The 23024-nt window shown below is 36.2% G+C and overlaps 1 protein-coding gene across 3 annotated transcripts in view; it reads left to right on the top strand.

Annotated features, from left to right (window-relative positions):
* Nucleotides 1–23024, top strand: part of ANAPC1 (anaphase promoting complex subunit 1) — a 179019-nt gene that overhangs the window by 95308 nt on the left and 60687 nt on the right. For all 3 annotated transcript variants that reach the window (XM_069075562.1, XM_069075564.1, XM_069075563.1), the window contains 8 exons: nt 930–1201; nt 1391–1625; nt 5136–5227; nt 6883–7017; nt 7259–7341; nt 8684–8762; nt 9927–10001; nt 11982–12058. In XM_069075562.1, the coding sequence (XP_068931663.1) occupies nt 930–1201; nt 1391–1625; nt 5136–5227; nt 6883–7017; nt 7259–7341; nt 8684–8762; nt 9927–10001; nt 11982–12058 (1048 nt within the window). The remainder of the gene's footprint in view (nt 1–929; nt 1202–1390; nt 1626–5135; nt 5228–6882; nt 7018–7258; nt 7342–8683; nt 8763–9926; nt 10002–11981; nt 12059–23024) is intronic.

A 23024-nucleotide genomic window follows, 5' to 3' on the forward strand; every position in this document is an offset into this window, starting at 1 on the left:
TCATGCTCTTAAAGGATATTAGGCTGTTAATAGGAGAAGCATGAAATAAAGGCCAAAGAAAAAAAAATGGAAATTCAGCATTGGTCCTCTGACAACAGATAAACAAATCACCACTAGTCTCATTTTTAAAAACCTCTTTAACGTAAAAAGTTGAGGTAGAATTTGTGCTTCACTGTCATAACATTTGAGAACCAGTGATCACTGCTTACCATGGTGAGGCTTCAGTTAAGGACTACATAGCATTAAGCATAGTAATGAGTCTTTTAAGATTCAGTAAATGACCTACTCTTAAAAAACCTAGTGAGCACTCTTTTCTACACACACACACACACACACACACACACACACACACACGCACACACAACACAGTAAGCTAAAACTTTTTCCATATGCAGTTGATTTGCAGAGGTATTTTTCCTCATTCAAAATGCTATTTCTCCTTTAATACCTATGCCTGATAACATATTTCCTGTCTGCAGTGAAGATTCATGACAGCATGTGTGGAATTAACACTTATATCATTAATCATGTATAGTAATGTAAACTATCTTCTTGGCTCTGACATAAATCTTAACTTTAGTGTTGAAGTGACTTGCTGTTTGGTAGGCTATTTTAAGGGTCCATATTTCTTAATGATAGAGTGTTTGTGACCAGATTCACATGTAAGAACTTGTCACCAATCATAGAATATTTCATGTGTTTCAACAAAAGGGAACCTTTTTAGTTTAATTCTCTCTTTGCCCCTGATTTTAAAGACAATTTTTATTGATTTTAATTTTTGAAGTCTTATAAAACCTTCACATGAATTTAGGTACTAAGGGGTTAGTTATATAGAACATGTGCATTATGGAACTAAATTTAACTATTTGGCTTGTGTTGAGTATTTTTTATTTTCCATTTTTAATATTAAATTTTATTTTGCTGGATAGGACGGGCTCCTCCTAGGAACACAACTGTGGACCTTAACAGTGGAAATATTGATGTGCCTCCCAACATGGCATGTTGGGCTAGCTTTCACAATGGTGTTGCTGCTGGGTTAAAAATAGCACCTGCTTCCCAGATTGACTCAGCTTGGATTGTCTACAACAAGCCAAAGAATGCAGAATTGGCCAATGAGTATGCAGGCTTTCTTATGGCCTTAGGCTTGAATGGGCATCTTACCAAGCTAGCTACGCTTAATATACATGACTATTTGACTAAGGTGAGAATCTGAATTTGAAAGAGAGAAACATTAGCATCCACTTGTATTTTCTGGCATAGAGTGTGCCAAGCTGAATCATCTTTAAGATTACTGTATTGTTTGATTCTTTATTGTGAATGCAATAGCTAAGAATTAAAGGTGTATTTTTTGCTCCTAAGTTCTTTATTCTTAATCAATTAACTGTTTTAGGGCCATGAGATGACAAGTATTGGACTGTTACTTGGTGTTTCTGCTGCTAAACTAGGCACAATGGATATGTCAATTACTCGGCTTCTCAGCATCCACATCCCTGCTCTCTTACCTCCAACTTCAACAGAACTCGATGTTCCTCATAATGTTCAAGTGGCTGCAGTGATAGGCATAGGCCTTGTCTATCAAGGGACAGCTCATAGGCATACTGCAGAAGTTCTGCTGGCTGAAATTGGTAAGATCTTATCTTGACTTTATTAGCATATTTCTTCAAAATCAAAATTAAAATAATAGTAAGGTTAGAAAAATTAAGATGAATAAGAGGTTTAGTTGAGAATGAAACAGTTCTAGAACTTTTTTCTAATGCCACAAGTAGTCAACAAGCATTTAGTAAGCACCTAGTGTATGCCAGCCACTGTCCTAAGTGCTGAGGATGCAAAGAAAAGAAAAAGACAGTGCCTGCACTCAAAATGTTTAATTGGTGACTGTATCAAGGTGCTTACTGTTGCTAAAGGAGCAGAATCTTGTGACTGCTGTAATACAGAGGGAATGTGATATAGTAGATAGAAAGTTGTTCTTGGAGTGAAGAAGACTTGGGTTCAAGTCTTGTCTCTGACACATAACTGAATATGTGACCCATAGCAAGTCACTTAACCCCGCAGTTCCCTAAGCAACTCTCAGATTCGAAATTGCAGAGCAGTGTTATAAAAATGAATTTCCTTACCAGGAGAGCGCAACACTAATGAAATCGTAGTTCTTTCTCCTTTTTCCCCCCATATAAGAATATGTAACTTAATTTGTTTATAAGTGTTAACCTGTAGTTTCCATCTCAAGATGGATATTTTAAAGAGGTAAATATGGTATCACAGTTAGCATCCATTGTTGTACTTTAAAAATCACTTTAAAATAATGTAGCTAAAATGTATAATTTTACTAAAAGTGCATAGTAACTTTTTAGTCTTCTTACACTTTACACCCTGGTCCCTCTTTCCTTCCCTTTTCCTTTCCCCCCACCACATACACTTCAATCCAGTGATATTGGCCTCCTTGCTCTTCCTTGAGCAAAATAATCCATTTCCCTACTCCCAGCATTTTCTTTTTTTTTTTTTTAAAGCAATCAGGGTTAAGTAACTTGCTCAAGGTTACACAGCCAGTCATTTCCGGGTGTGGTGCTAAGTATCTGAGCCCGGATTTGAACCCAGGTCATCCCGACACTGGAGCCGGTGCTCTTACTCGCTGAGCCACCTGGCCGCCCCACTCCAAGCATTTTCACTTGCATGCATAGAATATTCTCCCTCCTCATCCCTGCCTCCCAGATTCACTGACTTTCTTAAGTCCTAGCTAAAATATCACCTTCTTGAGGAAGTCTTTCTGAATCTCTCTTATGTCTAGTGCCTTCCAGTCTCTGTTGATTATTTCATAGTTATTGTATTTTGTACATGGTGTTTGCATGTTGTCCCCCTATTAGATTGTGAGCTTCTTGAAGGCAGGGACTGTCAATTGCCTTTCTTTGTATCCCCAGTGCTTAGTCCAGTGCCTGGGACATAATAGTTACTTAGTAAATGTTTCTTGATTAACTTAAGGCTTATTCTTTTGGCCAGAATATATCTGATGAAGAGGCAGTAAGAGCTAAAAACCTTTCAGATTTGCTTTAAGCATTATATTCTTGAGTTCTGATTTTATCATTTTTTACTAGGAATTATTTTAGTTTAAGTTTGTGACATACTGTTTTATGAACACTGAATAGTGGCCCTTTATTTTTTCTTTAAAAAATATTTTATCAGTGCTTTTTTTTTTTTTTGGCTTATTGGAGGGCAATTGGGGTTAAGTAACTTGCCCAAGGTCACATGGCTAGTTTTTGTGTTAAGTGTCTGAGGCCAGATTTGAACTCAGGTACTCCTGACTCCAGGGCCGGTGCTCTATTCACTGCTCCACCTAGCCGCCCCATATCAGTGCTTTTTAAGAAAATTTCCTGCAGTCACTTCCTAATGGACCCTTTTCCAATAATGTTTTTAAATGAATAAAAATCAGCTGCATAGAATTATGCAAGAAATTAACTATATTGAAAAATAGAAAAAAAAATTATTTTTAATTCAAGGACACGAAGTTTAGGAATCCCTGCTCTATACTTTCTCATCAGATGCCATGGTTTTAAATTATCATTTCCATGTAGGTGACTCACAGATCTATATATCCAACCCCAGTCTCTTCTCTAAATCAGTTTCAGACCACCAACTTCCAGTTGGATATTTCAAACTGTATATCTTAGAAGCATTTTAAACTCAATATATCTTAAACTGAACTCATCTTTTGCCCCAGACCCTCTCCTCCTTTGAATTTTTCTATTGCTATTGAGAGTATCAGTGTCCTCCCAATCACTCAGGCTTACAACCTTGGTCTCATCCCTTTTTCTTATCCTACATATGCAAATCACTTGCCAAATTTTGCTCGTTTTCCCTTCACAATATTTCTTGTATGTTCTCTTCTCTCCATACATAGAGCTACCACCTTAGTTTGGACCATGATCTCTTCTTGCCTAAATTATTGCAGCAGCACTTCGTCCTTCTCTTTACTTGATAGATTTCCTCTCATCATTTAAGATGTAACATAGGTACCAATCTTTCTTTATGAAGCCTTTCCTGGTTCCCCATTTTTTTCTATTCATAACTGCTAGTGCCTCCCTTCCAAACTGCTTTTTTTTTTTTTTGGTCTTTTTTTTTGGGGGGGGAAGGCAGGGCAGAGGGGATTAAGTGACTTGCCTAAGGTCACACAGGTACTAGTAAGTGTTAAGTGTCTGAGGCCGTATTTGAACTCAGGTCCTCCTGACTCCAGGGCCGGTGCTCTATTCACTGCGCCAGCTAGCGGCCCCCAAACTACCTTCTATGTAACTAGTTTGTAAATATTTGTATTTATTGACTTCATGTTTATGTTTTACATATTTTTATATGTACTTGAATGTAAGTTCCTTACAAGTAGGGATTATTTCATACTTTGTACCGGTATGTGCCAGCACATAGTTGGTACTTAATTAATACTTGCTAATACTGATTGATACTTTTGAAATGCTATGTTCATCACTTTATTTTGGTTTGTGTTTTCTTGATTTTAAAATTTAAAACAATTTGTATGGCATTTCCACTGGACAGAGTAGTCTAGGTACCAGCATTTTTTCTTGAGATAATTGAAAGTGCTTTTTTTTATAACTAATGTTTTTATAACTAACATTTTCAACATAGATGGGCTTGTTATTCTTTTTCTCAGCTGTAAAGAATCTTTTCCTACAAGTAGTGGCTGTGTTCTATGTTACTAGGTACAATGTTTGAGAGATACTGCTATGTGATAGTAAAAATACCTTTAAATATGTATTATTTTAAATCTTAGTTTAAGCAAACAAAATATAGGGAAGACAAACCATTAAAGATAACTTTAAAACTAATGCATCTTTCATAACTCAATTTTTTCCATTACCTTTTCTACCCCCTCAAAATTCACAGTTCCATGGGACAGAATTTGTAAGTGATCAAAATTTGTAAATTAAAAGGATCATTTACAGTTTTCATTCACTAATAATTTGGCCATGGTGAGCATCATTTTTCATTTATCTACAAGTAATTTTGACTAGTCATATATTAATCATCAGCAATATTAAGTCCTCTGCTAATTATTAGAATTTAGTGCCTTAAAATTATTTACAATGTTAAGATGTTAGAAAATCTATTTGAAATTTGTTTCTTATTTTTTAAAGGGCGTCCCCCAGGTCCAGAAATGGAATATTGCACTGACAGGGAGTCTTACTCTTTAGCAGCTGGTTTGGCACTGGGCATGGTTTGCTTGGGGGTAAGCACTCTGTTCTTTCTTACTTTGAACATATAGTCCTTAAATTTGCATTAAAACAGTTGGTCTTACTGAATCTTTCTTTGTAGCTCCTCTGTCTTACTCTTAACAGCTTAATTCTCAATTCTTCCTTCATTTGTAGGCTTTTAAAAAGTACCGGGTTTTAGTGGGAGAATATCTTAAGAGAGTATGTGACTTAAAGATTCTTTTCTTTACTCAAGTTTAGTGTTTATCTGTGCAACAAGAAATCAGTAGAAGGGAGTTGGATGGTAAAGGCTCAAGGCATCTAAGGTAGAATATCCAAATTAGAACTAAAGTGTATGAATAGTTAGATTTTAGACTGGTATTTTCATTCATCACAGAGAAGGCAGAGAACCTGAAATATCTAAAAGTATCTGGTGTTTATTGCTACAGGTGCGTAGTAGCCTTTTCTTTGCCTGTTTGATTTACATGTACATACATATATATGTTTACATGTGTATATATGTGTATATATACATAGAGGCAGCTGGGTGACTCAGTGTATAGAGCATTGGACTTGAAGTCAGGAAGGCCTGAGTTCAAATCCAGCTTCAGATGTTCACTTGCTGTGTGACTCTGGGCAAATCATTTAATCTCTGTTTGCCTTAATTCACTGGAAAGGAAAATGGCAAACCATTCTAGTATCTTTACCAAGAAAACCCCATAACATGGACAGTATTGGTGTGCCATGGTCCAAAGAATCACAAAGAGTTGTATGTGACTGAACAACAAATGTTTGTGTATGTATGTATATACACATTTGTGGGTGTATACGTGTAAATGTATATACACAAACACATATACAAAATATATGTATATATCCATTTAAAATAAATTATATGTATCTGTAACACGCACACATATATAAAATAGTGGTATAAATTCTTTCATGCTATGGAAATAGACTTATTTCTAGTCAGAGATTATATTTGACTAGATTTTTTTATGTTTAAAAACTTTTCTGAATCAATAACTTAAGTATGTTTTAAGTTAAAGTTGATAGAGGACTAGAGCTGAGAGAGAAACTACAGCTGGTTATATAAATCTGGGCATCCTCTGCATAGAGAGATACATGAGACCACAGGAACTGATAAAATCACCAAATAAGATAGTATACAGCAAAAACCAGAGGAGGGCCTAGGACAGAGGCTTGGGGTAGCAGGCATGACATGAATGAAAAACCAGTAAAGGAGACTAAGACCAAAAATGTAATGGGCTACAGGGAATCCTTTCCTTAACTGGAGGTATTATGAAAAGATTACATTATCACTTATTAGAAATGTTATAACTAAGATTCTTAACCTAAGGTCCGTCAACTTGATTTTTAAAAATAATTTGTAAAGTTCTTTGCAAACCTTAAACTATTATGTGTTTTTCCATGATACAAAAAAAGATGAATAATCCTCCACTATATGTATCTCTGAACTAAGCTTTTGTACTAAAAGATGACTGAGGTTCCTTCCTTTTCAATATAGAGTGTCTGAAGTTTTGTTTGTTTTCTGAAGTGTTTGAGCATAAATAGTATGCAATTCATCATACAGTGTTATGCTTTGTATTTAGTTCATTTAATTAGGTAGAGATCTGTTTTTAATCACTTAAGATTTGTTTTAAAATATCTCTTTTTTCTTTATTTCAAGCATGGTAGCAACCTAATAGGCATGTCTGATCTCAATGTACCTGAGCAGCTTTATCAGTATATGGTTGGAGGTCATAGGCGCTTTCAAGCAGGAATGCATAGAGAAAAACATAAATCTCCAAGCTATCAAATTAAAGTAAGTCTATAAAGTAAAGCAGATCAAAATGCATATAAGCACTAGTTCTTAAGTTTTCATGTTCTCATTGGGGAAGCCATTGAAAATGGGTATTTCTTGAATGAGTGATGCACAAATAAATTGGGAAATATATTAACTAGATAATTCCAATCAAAATCCAGAATAAATTTTTTTTAACAGAAAATAAATTCAGAAGTCATGTATGTGAGTTGGATTGACTTCTGTAATTATCTTTTGATAGGAAGGTGACACAATCAACGTAGATGTGACTTGTCCTGGTGCAACTCTCGCTTTGGCAATGATCTACCTAAAAACTAATAACAGGTATTGATATTTACAGATCTGCATTTTTAAAAATTTCCTAAGTAAAACGTGGAAAAATCTTTTACGTTTATAATCATAAAGCAGGAAAAAAAGCTCTTTAAATTCTTGTTCCATGGATGAATCCTTAGTTATCAACCCCCAAATACAGTATTATTTATAAAGATTTCAGCTATGGGTCATACATTTTGAATGTTAATAAAAAAAATCTGTCAGTGTCCAGTTCTTACAAATTTCCAGATTCTAAAATTTTTAAAATTTCAGTGCTTATATAGTTTTATGTTTTTAGCAAAACAGCTGTTTTGTTATTAGGTCATTTATTTTAAATGTTAGGTCACTTATTTTAAAACGAGTCCAAATTCTGCTTCATTATCCTATATACAAATACATAAAGTCTGTTTTAACTTGCCCCCTCCCAACCCCGAAAACAAACAAAATCTGTCATTAGCATCTTTGCTTATACTGTTCCTCTACCTCTTTCCTGTCTCCAAACCCATCCTCCAATGCCTAATTCAAATGTTATTTTCCCCATAACGCTTGTGCTGATCCCCTCATGTATGAAAAAGCCTCTTCCTTCTATTGGCCTCTTGCTTTTTATTATATCTGGAATACAAATATTATCTGTCCTACTTGATCATAAGCTCCTTAAGAGCAGTAACTATATCTACACATAATAGGTGCCTAGAAAACCTTTATTGTTTTTTTTTTTTAAGCAGTCGGGGTTAAGTAACTTGCTCAAGGTTACACGGCCAGTTATTTCTGGGTGTGGTGCTGAGTGTCTGAGCCCGGGATTTGATCTCCAGGTCATCCCTACACTGGAGCCGGTGCTCTTACTTGCTGAGCCACCTGGCTGCCCCGAAAACCTTTATTGTTAAGAGTGTTTTGTTTATCAGATGCATTGCAGATAATTTTGACATAGGGCAAGAGTTTTCTTTACTGTGGGAAATTTTAGCTTAGCTGGGAAAATTATCTAGAGTGTCTACTGTGAATTTAATCAGTTTTATTTGGTCATCATAAGTTTAAATGGAAACAATGAGAGTGGTTATTTCAAAAGGTTTTTTCAATGTTCTGAGACTTTTCCCCTCAATAATAATAAGTCAGACAACAGGCATTAGTTAAAAACTATGCTAGGCACTGGGGATGCAAAGACAAAAATGAAACACTGACTTCAAGGGCCTTTCATTCTTTTTGAGGATAGAGTAAAAAAAGAATGTATGATGTAGTTAACAAAATAGTTAAGCATAACAATATTTTGTGATTTAATATTCTTGATTTTGTTGTTTCTTTTAGAAACTTATAATTTGATTCTATCATTTGTCTTAATGGTGTTATTCTACTTAAACAGATCTATTGCTGACTGGCTCCGAGCTCCTGATACAATGTATTTGTTGGATTTTGTGAAACCAGAATTTCTTTTGCTTAGGGTATGGACTGTATCCCTCTAAATCTTAGTATGATGGAGGCAGTGACTGTTATTTTCAATGTTCATCTTGTGTGTTTTTCCTAAAGACATTTCTAATGAGCATTGTAAAGCTTCTTCATTAGTAATAAGGGATTTAGCTATTTCTGCCATTAATTTAATTAGCTTGTACTTGGGATAACTAACTGTTAGACTTCCCAAGTTATAAATAGCAATCTGTATTGCATGCTTTGTTTCTTCTTTTTATTCCACTATATTACTAGACAACATTGTTTTAAAATACCGCCATCCTGCTTACACAAGTTTTTCTGTTTAAAAATATTGTTTCAAAAATTTTTCCTTAAGAAGTTTAAGAATTAATTGCTAGCCACTTTTGATGAAGCCTGCCATTTTAAAAGAGTTCTGTACTTAAATGTGAAAGGAGTTGGGGGAGGGAGAGATTAGGTGAGTGTAATTTAAATTTTGCTAAAATTATTTTGAAGGATGCCTGAAAAGGGAACTGGTGTATGAGGCAGTGTGTCTTCATCTGTTCCTGGGAAAATCTAGCTCTCATACATCTGTTTTGGGTGTTCCTTTCCTATAATCAAGACTTAAGGTGCTGGATATACCCTTTGTGAATCTAAAACACCATCCCCACCTTTTCCTAAGGGAGCAGTATAAGGGAAAGAGTAATAGACTGTGTCAAAAGACTTAAGAAAAATTCTAGCTCTCTCATTTACTCACTGTGAGCCTGGGCAAATCCGTTCATCTCTAAAACTATGCTTATCTGTAGAACTGAGGAGATTAGATTGCTAAAGTTCTATAAATTCCCTATTTCTATCACCATATGAAGGGATGGATTATAATGGCAGTGTGCTTCCTGGCAGTTACCTCTGAGTGGCACTAAATGTATCCCTACATTCCTAAGAAATATACCACTAACATGTTGCTAATCTGTTAAGTGCTTTTACTGTGTAATTACATAACTATTTTTTATTACCAAATAACTAAGAAGCAACCAAGGTTTTTTTGTACATTTTATACAGAAACTGATTATCTGGAGTTTGTTGTAGGATTGGTTATTAGAGAATGCCAGAATGTCCTTTTAATCATTATAAGGCAATTATAACACAAAAGTTTGCATATTTTATTAACCTTGAGCTCATTCTGATCCTTTTCTTTTTTTAAGACTCTTGCTCGATGCCTGATTTTATGGGATGACATTTTGCCAAATTCCAAGTGGGTTGATAGCAATGTTCCACAAGTGAGTACATTTGCTGGATTTTGTCAAATTTTTGGCAATGATTAGTATTGCTCACAGTTATATAAAACATTATAGCTTATTTAGCTTTCTACACAACAACCTTATGAGGTAGTATAGGCATTGCTATTTCCATTTTAGAAAAGATTATGTTAGGAAATTAGTTCTCTCTTTATAGGTTATTATTTAAAAAAAACAAACAAACACATTGATCTGTGGAGTAAAAGAAAGAAAGAAGGGATCATTGAGGTACAAAAAGGATATAAGGAGCTACAGTTAACTTGAAAACTTAAAGAATCAGGATAAAGGAAGGTCTAGGAATTGAATTGTTGCTCCATGAGCTAAGCTCCTGACCTCTTAGAAGGGAATCACTATCTTTTATGGGAGAGAATAAGGTAATGATGATGCTAGTATTTACATAGTGTATACTAAGTGCCTGTCATTTTGTTAAACACTTTACAAATATATGACTTGATCCTCACAACAACCCTGGAGGTTAGGTAATATTATTATCCCCATTTTGCAGTTGGGGAAACTGAGGCAGAGGTTAAGTGATTTACCAGGAGTCACACAACTACTAAGTGTCTGAGGCTGGATTTGAACTCAGGTCTTCTTAACTTTAGTTCCGGTGCTCTATCCATTCCACCACCAGTGGCCTCAAGAACTGGAACTTTGAATGATGAAGGGGAAAGATAAAGGGCCAAGAATGGGTGGTGAATCTCAGTCAAATCCATAAATAAATAGTAAAGGAATAATGAGAGTTGGGAAGGTGATGCTGAGACAAAATTTATTATGGATCAAATGATTTCAAAAAAGCAAGAGTTGTAATCATGCTGACAGACAAGGCAGAAATCAAAACCACAAGGGAAACAGGAACACTACATTGTACTTAAAGGAACCATGAACAGTGAACCCATATCAGTGCTAAACACGTTAATGGATTTGGAAAATTCCTTTTTCTGATCCTATTCTTGGCAATAAAAATGCATCCTATGTTAATATGCAGATTTAGTGCCATATCAATCCCATACCAAGGGTACACTTTACATAGATAAACAGAGTAACAACAGACTTCATTCCAAGGAGCAAAACGTCTAAAATTTTAAGGGAAACAATGAAATAAGTAAGAATGGAGACTACCACATCCAGATTTCCATTTAAGTTATCAAGTAGTAGTCTTCAAAACTGGTTAAAAAGTACAAAAATAGACCACTGCAATAGAGTAGATAAGGAACAGTGTAGCAGCAGCTAGCATATATAGAGCACTTGAGGGTTTTCAGAGTGCTTTATGTGTGGTATCTCATTTGATCCTTGCTATTATCCCCATTTTACAGAGGGGAATGCTGAAATTGTGAGAGAGGCTAATCAACTTCCCCTGAGTCATACAGCTAGAAATTATCTGAGGGAAGATTTGAACTTAGATCTTTTTGATTCCATGACCAACAGTCTTGTCTACTATACCACGTAATTGCCCTTAAGATGAGTAAAAATTGAAAGTTACTGAACTCAATGTAATAGAATTCATTAACCCAGTGTTTGATAAACTCCAGGACAAATTAGCCAGGGAAGGTTGGAAAGTGAAAAGCAGCTTTCCAGTAAGGAGATTGACCTTTGAGCCACGTTGTTTGTTCTTTTTCAGTGAGAATTAGCTTGCTACCTTTTCTTTCTTTCTCACCTCTAATTTCACTACCAACCACGCTCTTGTTTCCTAAAAAATGGTCCACTTCTAGCTCTAAACTCAGGAAATATTTGGTAAGCTCCCAAACTTAAATTCTTTTGTGAATTTAGTTTTGGATTTAATAATCACGTGTCCTTGGATTAGTTGAGAATATAAAAGATCAAACTGATGAGATTCAGATACAGGTACTGTTATAAAATGATTTGAGAAAACTAATAATATATGCATGACTCTTTAAATCACCTAAATGTGTAAGTTGGAAACCAATCATGGATATCTAAGGATGATTAATTTATGCTTTACAGATCATAAGAGAAAATAGTATTTCTCTTAATGAAACTGAAATACCATCCTCAGAGGACCTGAACTTGGAAACCCTGGCGTAAGTACTACAATATGAAAAAGAATTGAAAAACCTAAGTCCTATCAGATACATATTCTTTATTTTATAAATTTAATTTTACATTTTCTGATTAATAAAAATGTACCTTCTCTCCCAACACTTAGTCCCACCCATTGAAAGAAGAATACCCAAACCCTTGTAACAAATATACATGGTAAAGTAAAACAAATCTCTATATGGGCCGTGTCCAAAAAATAAAAGATATGTACTCTTTAAAATGTAGTATGTAAAAACAAGAGGCAACTGAGTTTGATTTCTTTTCACCAAGCATTTATTAAATACATTCATGATTGAAGATAAATGTCATACGCACTAAGCATAGGTATGTCCCCTAAGGCTTTGTTCTTTGGCCCTCTTTTCTCTTGCCTTTATGCTATTTCACTTGGGGTTTCATCAACTCCTATATGTTTAATTATTATCTCTCTACTGATGATTCCCAGGTGTATATATCTAACATTAGTCTATCTTCTGTGCTCTGGTCATGCTCATCACTAACTACCTTTTGGACATCTTGAACGTTGTAGGCATATCAGATTCACCATTTTCAGAACAGAACTCATGATTTTTCCCCCAGGCCTTCTCCTCTTTCTGTCTTTTGTATTATAGTTGGGAGTACTACCATCCTCCCAGTTCCCCTGATTCACAACCTTGATGCCATCTTTACTCACGTTCACTGTACTAATTTCATCTCTTTGTCAATTCAGTCTGTTGTTAAATCTTGTTTCTGTCTTTGCAATATCTCTTTCTTTATGTCTCCTCCCCATTGACACATTCATCACCTTAGAACAGGTTATCATTACTTCTCTTCTAGAGTATTTCATTTCCTTCTGACTGGTTTCTCTATTCCAAATCTCTACCCACTCCGGTCCATCCTCCACACAGCTGTCAAAGTGACTTTCCCAACATATGAATATTATGCCCAATGTATTCTATTGGCTTCTCATTACCTACAAAATCAGATATAAAGTAGTCTGTTTGGCATTTAAATCCCTTCACAGTCTGGCATCCTCTTACCATTCCAGACTTCTTATACTTTATTCCAAGGGTGAGAAACCTGCAGCTGTAAAAGGATTTGTTTTGTGAAGTTTGAATTCAAAGGAATGCACTTGAGGACCTAGAGGGCCCCAGGTTTCCCACCCCTGCTTCCTTTCTGTATAGTCTGCAGTCAGTTGTCACTAGCTTTCTTGCATACAACATCCCATTTCCTTCAGAAATGGAGCATAGCCTATTCATCAGCAACAAGCAACAGATGAAGTGTTGTGTACAATGAGCACCTCTTTGTCAGCTTGGAATGGATAGCATGTGAAGGAGAGCATTATGAAATATGATTGAAGACCTAGATGGGAGCCAGATTGTATTAGGCTTTAAAAACAGTCTCTTTAGCTTCTTTTTACTTGACTGCCAGGTTCATCCAGAATATAGTCTATATTTGTTCCCTTTCTCTTTTTTTGTACTACTAACTCACCATTCTCTAACAATCTAGTGTCTACCTCCAACAGTACTGAAATTCTATCACAGGTTACCAGTAACCAAATAGTCTCTACAGAATCCACATCCCTCTTGGGTTTTCCATAGTCCTTAATGCTCCGTATCTTCTTTTTCTTAAATTTCTCTTTTCCTGACTTTGGAACATTATTTTCCTGATTTTCCTATGTTTCTCTTAGCTCCTGATTGCTGAATTTTTCATAGTTCTCTTCATTAACTTCTTAGAAAATTCATCCTTGGTGATCTCGACTTGTATAGCTGCAGTTGTAACCTCTTTGCAAATGCCTTTAAATCTATATCTCTGAGCATTTCCATAAATTGGCTAGATTTTCTTCTTTAATATTCTGCCAGTCCCTTTAACTCCACAGAGTTACTAAAAACTGAGTCCTAGCTCTTACCTAGATAATTCTTTTCTTCCTAATTTCCCTATTTCTTCCCTATTTTGCCACCAGTTATCTTGTTACTTATGCTTGATATCTTGAGGTTATGTTTGGAGAAAAGGGTAAGTCTCAATCAGTTAAAAAGTTCTTTTGAGCCAGCTTAAAAAGTGCTTTTGGATCAACCCTAATGCCACATGGGTCCTCCATATTTTGTAGTGTGAAGAGCTCTGGATTTAAAATCAGAGGGTCTTGTATTGAATATTAGCTCTACTACTCTCTACTATAGGCTGTCAGATCAGTTACTGAAAGTCTCTGAGCCCTGGTTTCTTTATCTATAAAAGGAGGAGGTTGATTAGATTTTATGGTCCATTTCAGTTCAAATCCATGATCCTATAAATCTTGTCTCTTACTGCTCTAGTCTATTCTATACCCTGCTGCCAAAGTGATTTTTAAAAAATTTCCATTTCTTCCCCCTTAGTTCAGACTCTCAATGCCTAAAATATTGCATTATTCATCTAACTACCTTACTTGTTTCTAGGCTCTCCTTCCATTAGTCTGCCCTATTCATTGCTGCCAGATTAAGAGTCAAAAGATACAGTTCTTATCACATCACATCTTTGCTCAAATTACATCTCCATTGCCTGTCATTATTATCATATAGTTGTTATAAATGAAAATTAAGAATTCCATAGCCGCGTATTCAAAGTCCTCTACAGTTTACCCCAATGCCTCTTTCTGTTTTTTATGCTCAGACAACTACCACCTTGGTTCAGGCCCAAATCACCTGTCACCTAGATAATTGCAATAACTCTCTAATTGCTCTGCCTGCCTCAAGACTCTCACCAGACCAGTATATCCTACATGCTGCTGCCAGTAGAGTCCCAATTACCTCTAGTATAAATTCCTCCATATACACCTCTGCACCAATTCATCTTTCAACCTTCATTGAGCATTATTCTCTCCCCTACACTTTGCAGTCTAGTCATACTGTCTTCTCTCCCTTCCTCTATAACACCAGTGCAATATTCATAGCACCCATGGCAACTATGAATGTGCTGGTTTAGTTGTGAATCACATGTAACAGATTCTCCACATGGAAGACAAAACCAAAACATTTATTCAAATACCAGAAAGCAAAATCCCAAAACCAGAAAGCAAAATAATCCATCATAGCAACCAAAAAGTTGGTACACTTAACCAGTGCAGCAAATGCCAACATTCCTAAGCCTTCCCTCCGTCAGGCCTTCAAAACAGAGAGAAACAAATCTCCTGCTGAAGACAGCCTGGCAGGCAGACAGGAAGGGTTCATCGCAGAGCCCATCCCCGTGTGGCATGAGCCACTGTTGTAGCATCAGGGTGGCCTGACCAGCCGCCTGCTGGAGGGACATTGAGAGAGTAGATCACCAGCAGCTGTTGTGGTTTCCAGAATTATCAACCCATAAATGCCAAATACAAAGTGAGAGGTCAGTGTAGACTTTGGGAACAGCAAGTCCAGGAGTGCTGTCTGGCCTCTGCCCCCAGAGGAAGAAGCGGCTGAGGCGTGGCAGCTGCCACAGCATGGCTGCTTCAGAGCTCCTGGCCTGCAGATTGTAGAGGGCCCAAGCAGCCATTCTGAGGGGTAATCAGTCTTGCTTTAATCTGCTTGGATCTGGATTGCTCTCTAGGGTGGAGGTCCTGGGGTATGTGACCAGGTGCTAGAGCCAGTGGAGGCTGCAGAGAGGACTAATAACTCCAGCAACTGCAAAAACCCCAGTGATTTGGGACAAAGCTCTCCTCTCTGGAAGCAGAGTTCTACTGTGGCAAAAAGCTCAAAAGTCAAGTGATTGAGTGACAACATGAGCAAGCAAAGCAAGCACAGCAGTCAGACTTTATACTCCTATGTTGGGGACAAAAAGGATCAAAGCATGAAACAGGAGGAAGACAGTGAAGTCAGAATTTCTGTACCAAAAGCTTCCAAGAAAGATATGAACTGCTTACAGGCCATAGAGGAACTTAAGAAGGATTTTGAAAACCAGATAAGAGAAGTGGAGGAAAAATTGGTAAGATAAATGAGAATGATGCAAGAAAATCATGAAAAGAGAGTGAACAACCTGACTGAAGAAAATAACACCTTAAAAAACAGACTAACTCAAATGGTAAAAGAGGCTCAAAAAGCCAGTGAGGAGAAGAATGCCTTAAAAAGCCAAATTTGCCAGATGGAAAAAGAATCTCAAAAGCTCACTGAAGAGAATCATTCCTTCAGAATTAGATTGGAGCAAATGGAAGCTAGTGACTTTATGAGAAATCAAGATACTATTAAACAGATCCAAACAAATGAAAAAATAGAAGGCAATGTGAAATTTCTCACTGGAAAAGCCATTGACCTGGAAAATAGATCCAGGAGAGATAATTTTAAAATTACTGGACTACCTGAAAGCCATGATTAAAAAAAGAACCTAGAAATCATCCTTCAAGAAATTCTCAAGGAAAATTGCCCTGATGTTTTAGAACCAGAGGGCAAAATAGAGGTTGAAAGAATCCACCTATCACCTCTTGAAAAAGATCCCAAAAGAAAACTCCTAGGGATATTATAGCCAGCTTCTGGAGATCCCAGATCAAGGAGAAAATACTACAAGCAGTCAAGAAGAAACAATTTGAATATTGTGGAAACACAATCAGGATAACCCAGGATCTGACAGCTTCTCATTGAGGGATTGGAGGGCTTGGAATATGATATTCCAGAGGCCAAAGGAGCTGGGATTAAAACCAAGAGTCACCTACCCAGCAAAACTGAGTATCATGTTTCAAGGGGGAAATATGGTCATTCAACGGAGTAGAGGGCTTTCAAGCATTCTTGATGAAAAAACCAGAGTTGAATAGAAAATTTGACATTCAGATACAAGAAGCATGAGAACGTAAACAGGGAAAAGAAATCATAAGCAACTTATCAGAGTTGAACTATTTATATTCCTACATGGAAAAATGATCATTGTAACTTATGAAACTTTTCTCAGTATGAGAGTAGTTGAAGGGAATATAAATGTGTGTGTATGTATACATACATATATATGTTTATAAAGCAGGGTATATAGGCATATGAATACATATGTGAGTGTGTGTATATGTATATGTACAGGTATACATAGATAGGGGGCACAGGATCAATTGAATAAGAAGGGATGATACTTAAAAGATGAAATTGAGAGGTGAGAAAAATATATAAGGAGAGGAGATACAGAGACAGAATGGGGTAAATTATTTCACATAGAAGAGGTAAGGGAAAACTTACAATGGAGGGGAAGAACAGGAAGGCAAAAGGGAATGTGTCAACCTTACTCTCATTGAATTTGGCTTAGGGAGGGAATGATATACACACTAAATAGGGTATCTTACCCTACAGGAGAGTAAGGCGGAAGGGGATGAGATGGGAGATGATGGGAGGGAGGGAAGTTAGAAGCACACACTTTTGAAAAGGAACAGGGTCAAAGTAGAGAATAGAACCAGTAGGGGGTGGGATAGGATGGAGGGAAATACCGTCAGTCTTTCACAATATACCCAATATGGAAATGTTTTGCGTAGCTACACGTTTACAACCTATATTGAATTGCTTATCTTCCCAGTAAGGGTGGGTGACGAGGAATAAAGGGAAAGAATCAGGAATTCAAAGTTTTAAAATCAAATGTTCAAAAAAAATACATATACACACACACACACATATATGTATATGTATTTTTTTTTACATGGAACTGGGAAATAAGATATACAGGCACTGGGGTATGGAGATCCATCTTGCCCTACTGGAAAGTCGGAGAGGGGATGGGGAAGGATATGGGAGAGAGCAGATTGGGGGAGGGAGTATACAGTGGAATCGCTGTTTTGAGGTGGTGAGTAGGGCAAAGACAGGGAGAAAATTTGTAATTAAAACTCTTGTGGCAATGAATGATGTAAACTAAAAATAAACAAAAAATTTAATTAAAAAAAAATAGTCCCTCTTAAGCAAAAACGCCCCTCTCTCGTTCACACTAGCTGCTTTGCCTCCACACTACTTGCTCACACCTGTTCTGTCTCTCTGTCCTGCTCTTTCTTTTTCCACCCTTCCCGTTCTACTTTTTCTGCAAGCTCCTCCCTCCATGGGCTCCATGTGATTACATTTGGTCTATTAAGGGGCAGGGAAGATCTTCATATTACCATTACCATTGCATCCTCAACACACACTTCCTCCATCTCCTGTCTCATGTCTTTGTGCCTTTGCCCTAGCTGTCCCCCATGCCTGGAATTCCTCTCTTCCTTTATGATAAAGCTCAAGAACCATCGTCTACATGAAACTTAGCTTGATCCCCTCTCCAATAGCTAGTCTACTCCTTCCCAAGCTACTTTGTACGTCACTATTTTGTATTTATTCTCTTACTTTTGTGTATCTTTACATCTATGCTTGTTGTCTTCCCTGTTAGAGTATAAACTCCTTGTGAGCAGAGATTATTTCATTCATTTTAGTTTGAGTCCAAGTGTCTGCGCTTTAGTAGGCACTTAACAAATGCCTTTTGATTTATTGATTCATCAGTCGTTTTAAATTATGTGTAAGGCTTGGGGCTAGGTACGGGGGAATACAGTGATCATCAAAATTATAGTCCTTGTGTTGAGGGTTCTTGAAGGCAGGGGACTGGGGTGGGAACAAACAGAAACACATTTCACATAAGACTTAATGTGGACAGGGCAAAGAGTCTTGATAGAATGCTATAGAAATCACTTTTTCAAGGGGGGGAGGGCAGGGGGAGGGTAGGAAGTCACAAAGTATGTCGTGGAAAAGTATTTACTTCAAGCTGAAATAAGACCAGGATGTGTGTGAGTTAGTGGTGTTATGGAAAGAATATATTCTAGGTACAGGAAATGGTATATACAAATATAGACGGTGGGTAAGAGCAGGATAACATTGGGAAACAGTAGTAAGCAGTTGAGTTTTTCTGGACTATTGAGTGTATAAAAGGGAGTGATATGAACTAAGGCCTGAAACATAATTCAAAGCCAGATGTTTTTTTTTTTTTTTTTTTATCAAACAGGAAATAAGGAATCACTGGTATTTATTGAGGAGGGAGTTGCACTAGACCTGTCCATTAGAAAAATTATTGTGGCATGTTTGTGAAAAATAGATTGGATGGGAACAGTAGTGGAGTAAATTAGAATTATATTAAAACAGTCCAGTTAAGAGGACATGCACTGTGATGATACAAATGTGAGTAGAAAGTAAGTGAAACAGATAGGAGGGATGGAGTAGTGATTAAGATTAAATTGACAGCATTTACTACTGATTGAAAGCTAGCCAAACTGGACCACTTTTTATTCCTCAAACCTTCCCCTGGTTTTCTCATTTTTCATATTTATCCCAATTCTGTACCTTTGCTTATGATGTTCTTTTTCCTGGAATGTTCTGCTTTAGTTTTACCTCTTTCATTCCGACTGATACTTCAACTTCGAGCTCAGATGTATTCTCATCAATGAAGCCTTCCCAGATTCTTCCTGGTAGATAGTCTTGGACTTGGATAAAGTCAGGAAAACCTAAGTTCACATCTTGTCTCTGATATCCATAGGAAAATCACTTAACTTTACTGGACCTCAATTGTCTCCTCTGTAAAATGGGAATAATGGTAACTGTAGTATCAGACTTAAAGGGTGGTTGTGAGGCTCAGAGAAAATGAATGTAAAACACTTCACAAACCTTAAAGAGTGAAATAAATGTCAAATATAATTGATTGATGACAATTGTCATCTCTTTTTCAGATAGAAATGATAATAGGACAAATTGCTGTCCTATTTACTCTTTTATACTTAATACTTCAGCATATTCTTTCACAGGTACTTAAAATAGCTACTTTTCTTAGTTGAGTAAAAATATTAGTTAAAATTTCATCTTTAGCACAGCTCCAGGACAGCCGGAATGATCTACATGTCTTCCTGTTAACAATAACAGCTAACATTTATGTAACCCTACTGTGTGCCAGGCACTGAGCTAGGAGCTTTACATTTATTGTCTCATTTGATCCTCACAACCCTGGAAGTAGATGTGATTACCCCCAGTTTGCAGATGAGGAAACTGAGGTAATCAGAAGTTAAATATTTTGCTCAAGGTCATATAGCCAGGAAGCTCTAAGGCCAGATTTGAAGTCAGGTCTTTCTGATATTGAAAGCTTATTGTTCCAAGTAACTTAGTTGTTATGAATGTTAGGAAGGTGGCATCAATTAAAAATACTGTTCTTAAGGTTTTATTTCCCAGTGTTATGTTACAATACTCATGGAGACCGATTTGGTCTGTGTTAATGCTCTTGTTTCCAGCACAATTTATTGGGTAAGTTGTCCAGAATGTTTTAAAGTCTTTATTTGTAGTATGGGGATTTCCTGTCTGTCTACAAAAGATAATTAGATTCTATTGTGCAATTCTAGTCACCAAGTCAGTCTTGTATGTTTGTTAGGTTCTAAATTTTTGTAGCCTACAGTGATGTATTTGCTATTTCTCTCAACAGTTTATTTACCCTGATCATTTACTCCTGGCTTCTAAAGGATAATACTTCTTAATTTGTGGTGACATTGACCTGTTCGTGAATTACGTTATAATCTCCTCCATTTCTACAGACAAGTCTCCATGACTGACCTATTTCTTCAGTATTTCTTTGTTAACATTTTCTTGACTGAGTTAATGTCAGGTGTCATTCACAGAGGGCTCTTTGATTCTATTCTTGTATCTTAACAGTTTTGTAGGTTCTATCCAAAGGTAGATGAATTGTCATTTACATTCCAAAGGTGGTTAAAAGCTATTACCATTGTTCATTGAAGTAGTACCTAATTTTATTACAAAAGCATTCTGTAGGTTTTTTATATATATCATGTGCTCTGAGAATGTTGATCTTTCTTTTTGGTAAGGAAATATTCATCTTTGTATAGCTTAGGTTCAGGGGTGGGGCACCTCCCTTAGGGTAATGGACCCTGTATCTTAATATTGTACAGTTTTTCATTAGGATATGGTTATAGCTCATTTTATAGTTTTGAAAGAATATATTAAAACTTGTATAGGTATTAGTTGATTTAAACATGCTTTTCATATTTAACTTTGGTTGCTTAGAGCTCCTATAGGGACCTAGAGCTAAGAAGACCCAAGTTATAATCCTGCCTCATTGTAAAACTCTAGGCAAATCACTTAACTTCTCTCAGCCTGAGTTTCCTTATCTGCAAAAATGGGTTAATAATGTTACTTTCCTGACAGGGCTATTGTGTGGATCAACTGTGAGCTAATCCCTCATCTATTGATTCAATATGACCATCAGATTTGAGGTTGACTTCAGTCTGTATCTTAGCATATGTTAAAAATTTTATAACATTTTGATAAAATTGAAGATAGTAGATTTCACAAAACGAAGGAGCATTTTAATGTGTCTTTCAGTGGAGCTATGTAGCTTGATGCCATCTGTTTACATGAAGTGGATATTAAGATGTTTTGGTTTGACTCCTTTAAAGTGAAAGACTTCGTTCTATTTAGGAGAAGCCATAATTGAGTTAGTCCAGGCAGAACTGTAATAGGCTTAAACTGTCTTCTTGGAAAATGTTGTGTTTTATATCAGTTGTTCTTGACATTATTGTATTAGTGGAGTGTTCTAAATAGAGCAGTTAATTTTCCCCATGGACATCAAATACTCTTGTACTCTATAATTTCATGCAGTCTCAGACCATGAATAAGCCGTGCAGGTGGTATTAAGTCAAAGATTTCCTGGTAATCAGCAAAGGTAAGGTAAATGTTATGGCATTTGGGAGTGTTATTCAATAGTTACTTTAATCATTAATAAATTCCTCTTCATACCTTGGGGTGTCCTTTTCATGATCATTTTGTGAGTTTGTATTAAAATTCCAGAGTTTGTATTAAAAGAAGATTCTTAGTAACTTCAGGGTCTTCAACTTTTCTCTCTTAAGCATTAGTGAGTCTTGATTTTATCTGTTATTTTGTCTAATTTAGTCTTAGATACGTAATTAATTTTTGCAATTCCCCTGTAGTGGGGTCATATGTTGTGTGACTTGGAGCTAAAAGTACTGCTAACAAAAATTAGCATGAATTCCTTTCCTTTCTTACTGTAGTGGTGAATAATGAAAGCATTCATGTCTATTTTATGCATACTTGTGGTGTATCCACTTTAGTGGTCAGTGCTATCAGCACTGAAGCATTTCAAGCAGGTGGGATATTGGTATTTCTGATTTGCTCCAGTGTAGCTTGCCTTCTTGTGATATCAGAATATGAAGAAAAGTCACTTACTCCTGTCTTCCATGTTAAATTTATCATCACTATGGTTTTGATGTAGGTAAGCCTGCAAGTCTGTGTTATTTTGTCTTTTTCTTAGATTCTTAGGAGTCTTTTCTTCTCACTAGCTGGAACGCTAACTCAGTCCCTAGTATTGCCAAGAACCCAGTTGACTAGCATTTCAGGATTACTGTGAAGCCTTCATAGATAGTGTAGTAATCTCAAAGCACACAGAATCCCTTCTGTGCTTCATTCTGGCCAGCATTTCCTTATTTTGATATTTCCTCCCATTAGCCTCACAATATAGAGGAATGGTTTGACTTTGAGGAAGTGGTTACTACTATTATTATTGGAGACAGATTTCACAAAATGAAGGAGCACTTTAATGTGTCTTTCAGTGGAGCTTGATGTCATCCATTTACATGCAGTGATTAATAAGATGTTTTTGTTTGACTCCTTTGAAATAGAAGACTTAATTTTATTTAGGAAAAGCTATAATTAAGTTAGTCCAGGCAGAATTGTAATAGGCTTAAACTGTATTCCTGAAAAATGTTGTGTTTTATATTATGTAATATAAAATATGATAATTTTATATTATATAAAAATATATTATTGTTGTCTCATTCCTGTCATCTTCTTTGATGGGTTCATATGGAAATGGTCTCGAGGCAAGGCCCTCTCCTGCTGTAAATCCTTTATATTTAATGTTCTTTCTACTGTTTCACAAGTAAGTAAAATAACTGCTTTTTTATAGCCAAATAAAAGGACTAGGATTTAAATTAACCTTTTGTAGGCTCCCTAAAACCGTACTTGGTACAACTCCAGT

Source organism: Petaurus breviceps, unplaced genomic scaffold (genome assembly GCF_028583685.1).
Source record: "Petaurus breviceps papuanus isolate PSGF00001 unplaced genomic scaffold, PetGlider_PUasm1.0 90919, whole genome shotgun sequence".
NCBI lineage: Eukaryota > Metazoa > Chordata > Mammalia > Diprotodontia > Petauridae > Petaurus > Petaurus breviceps.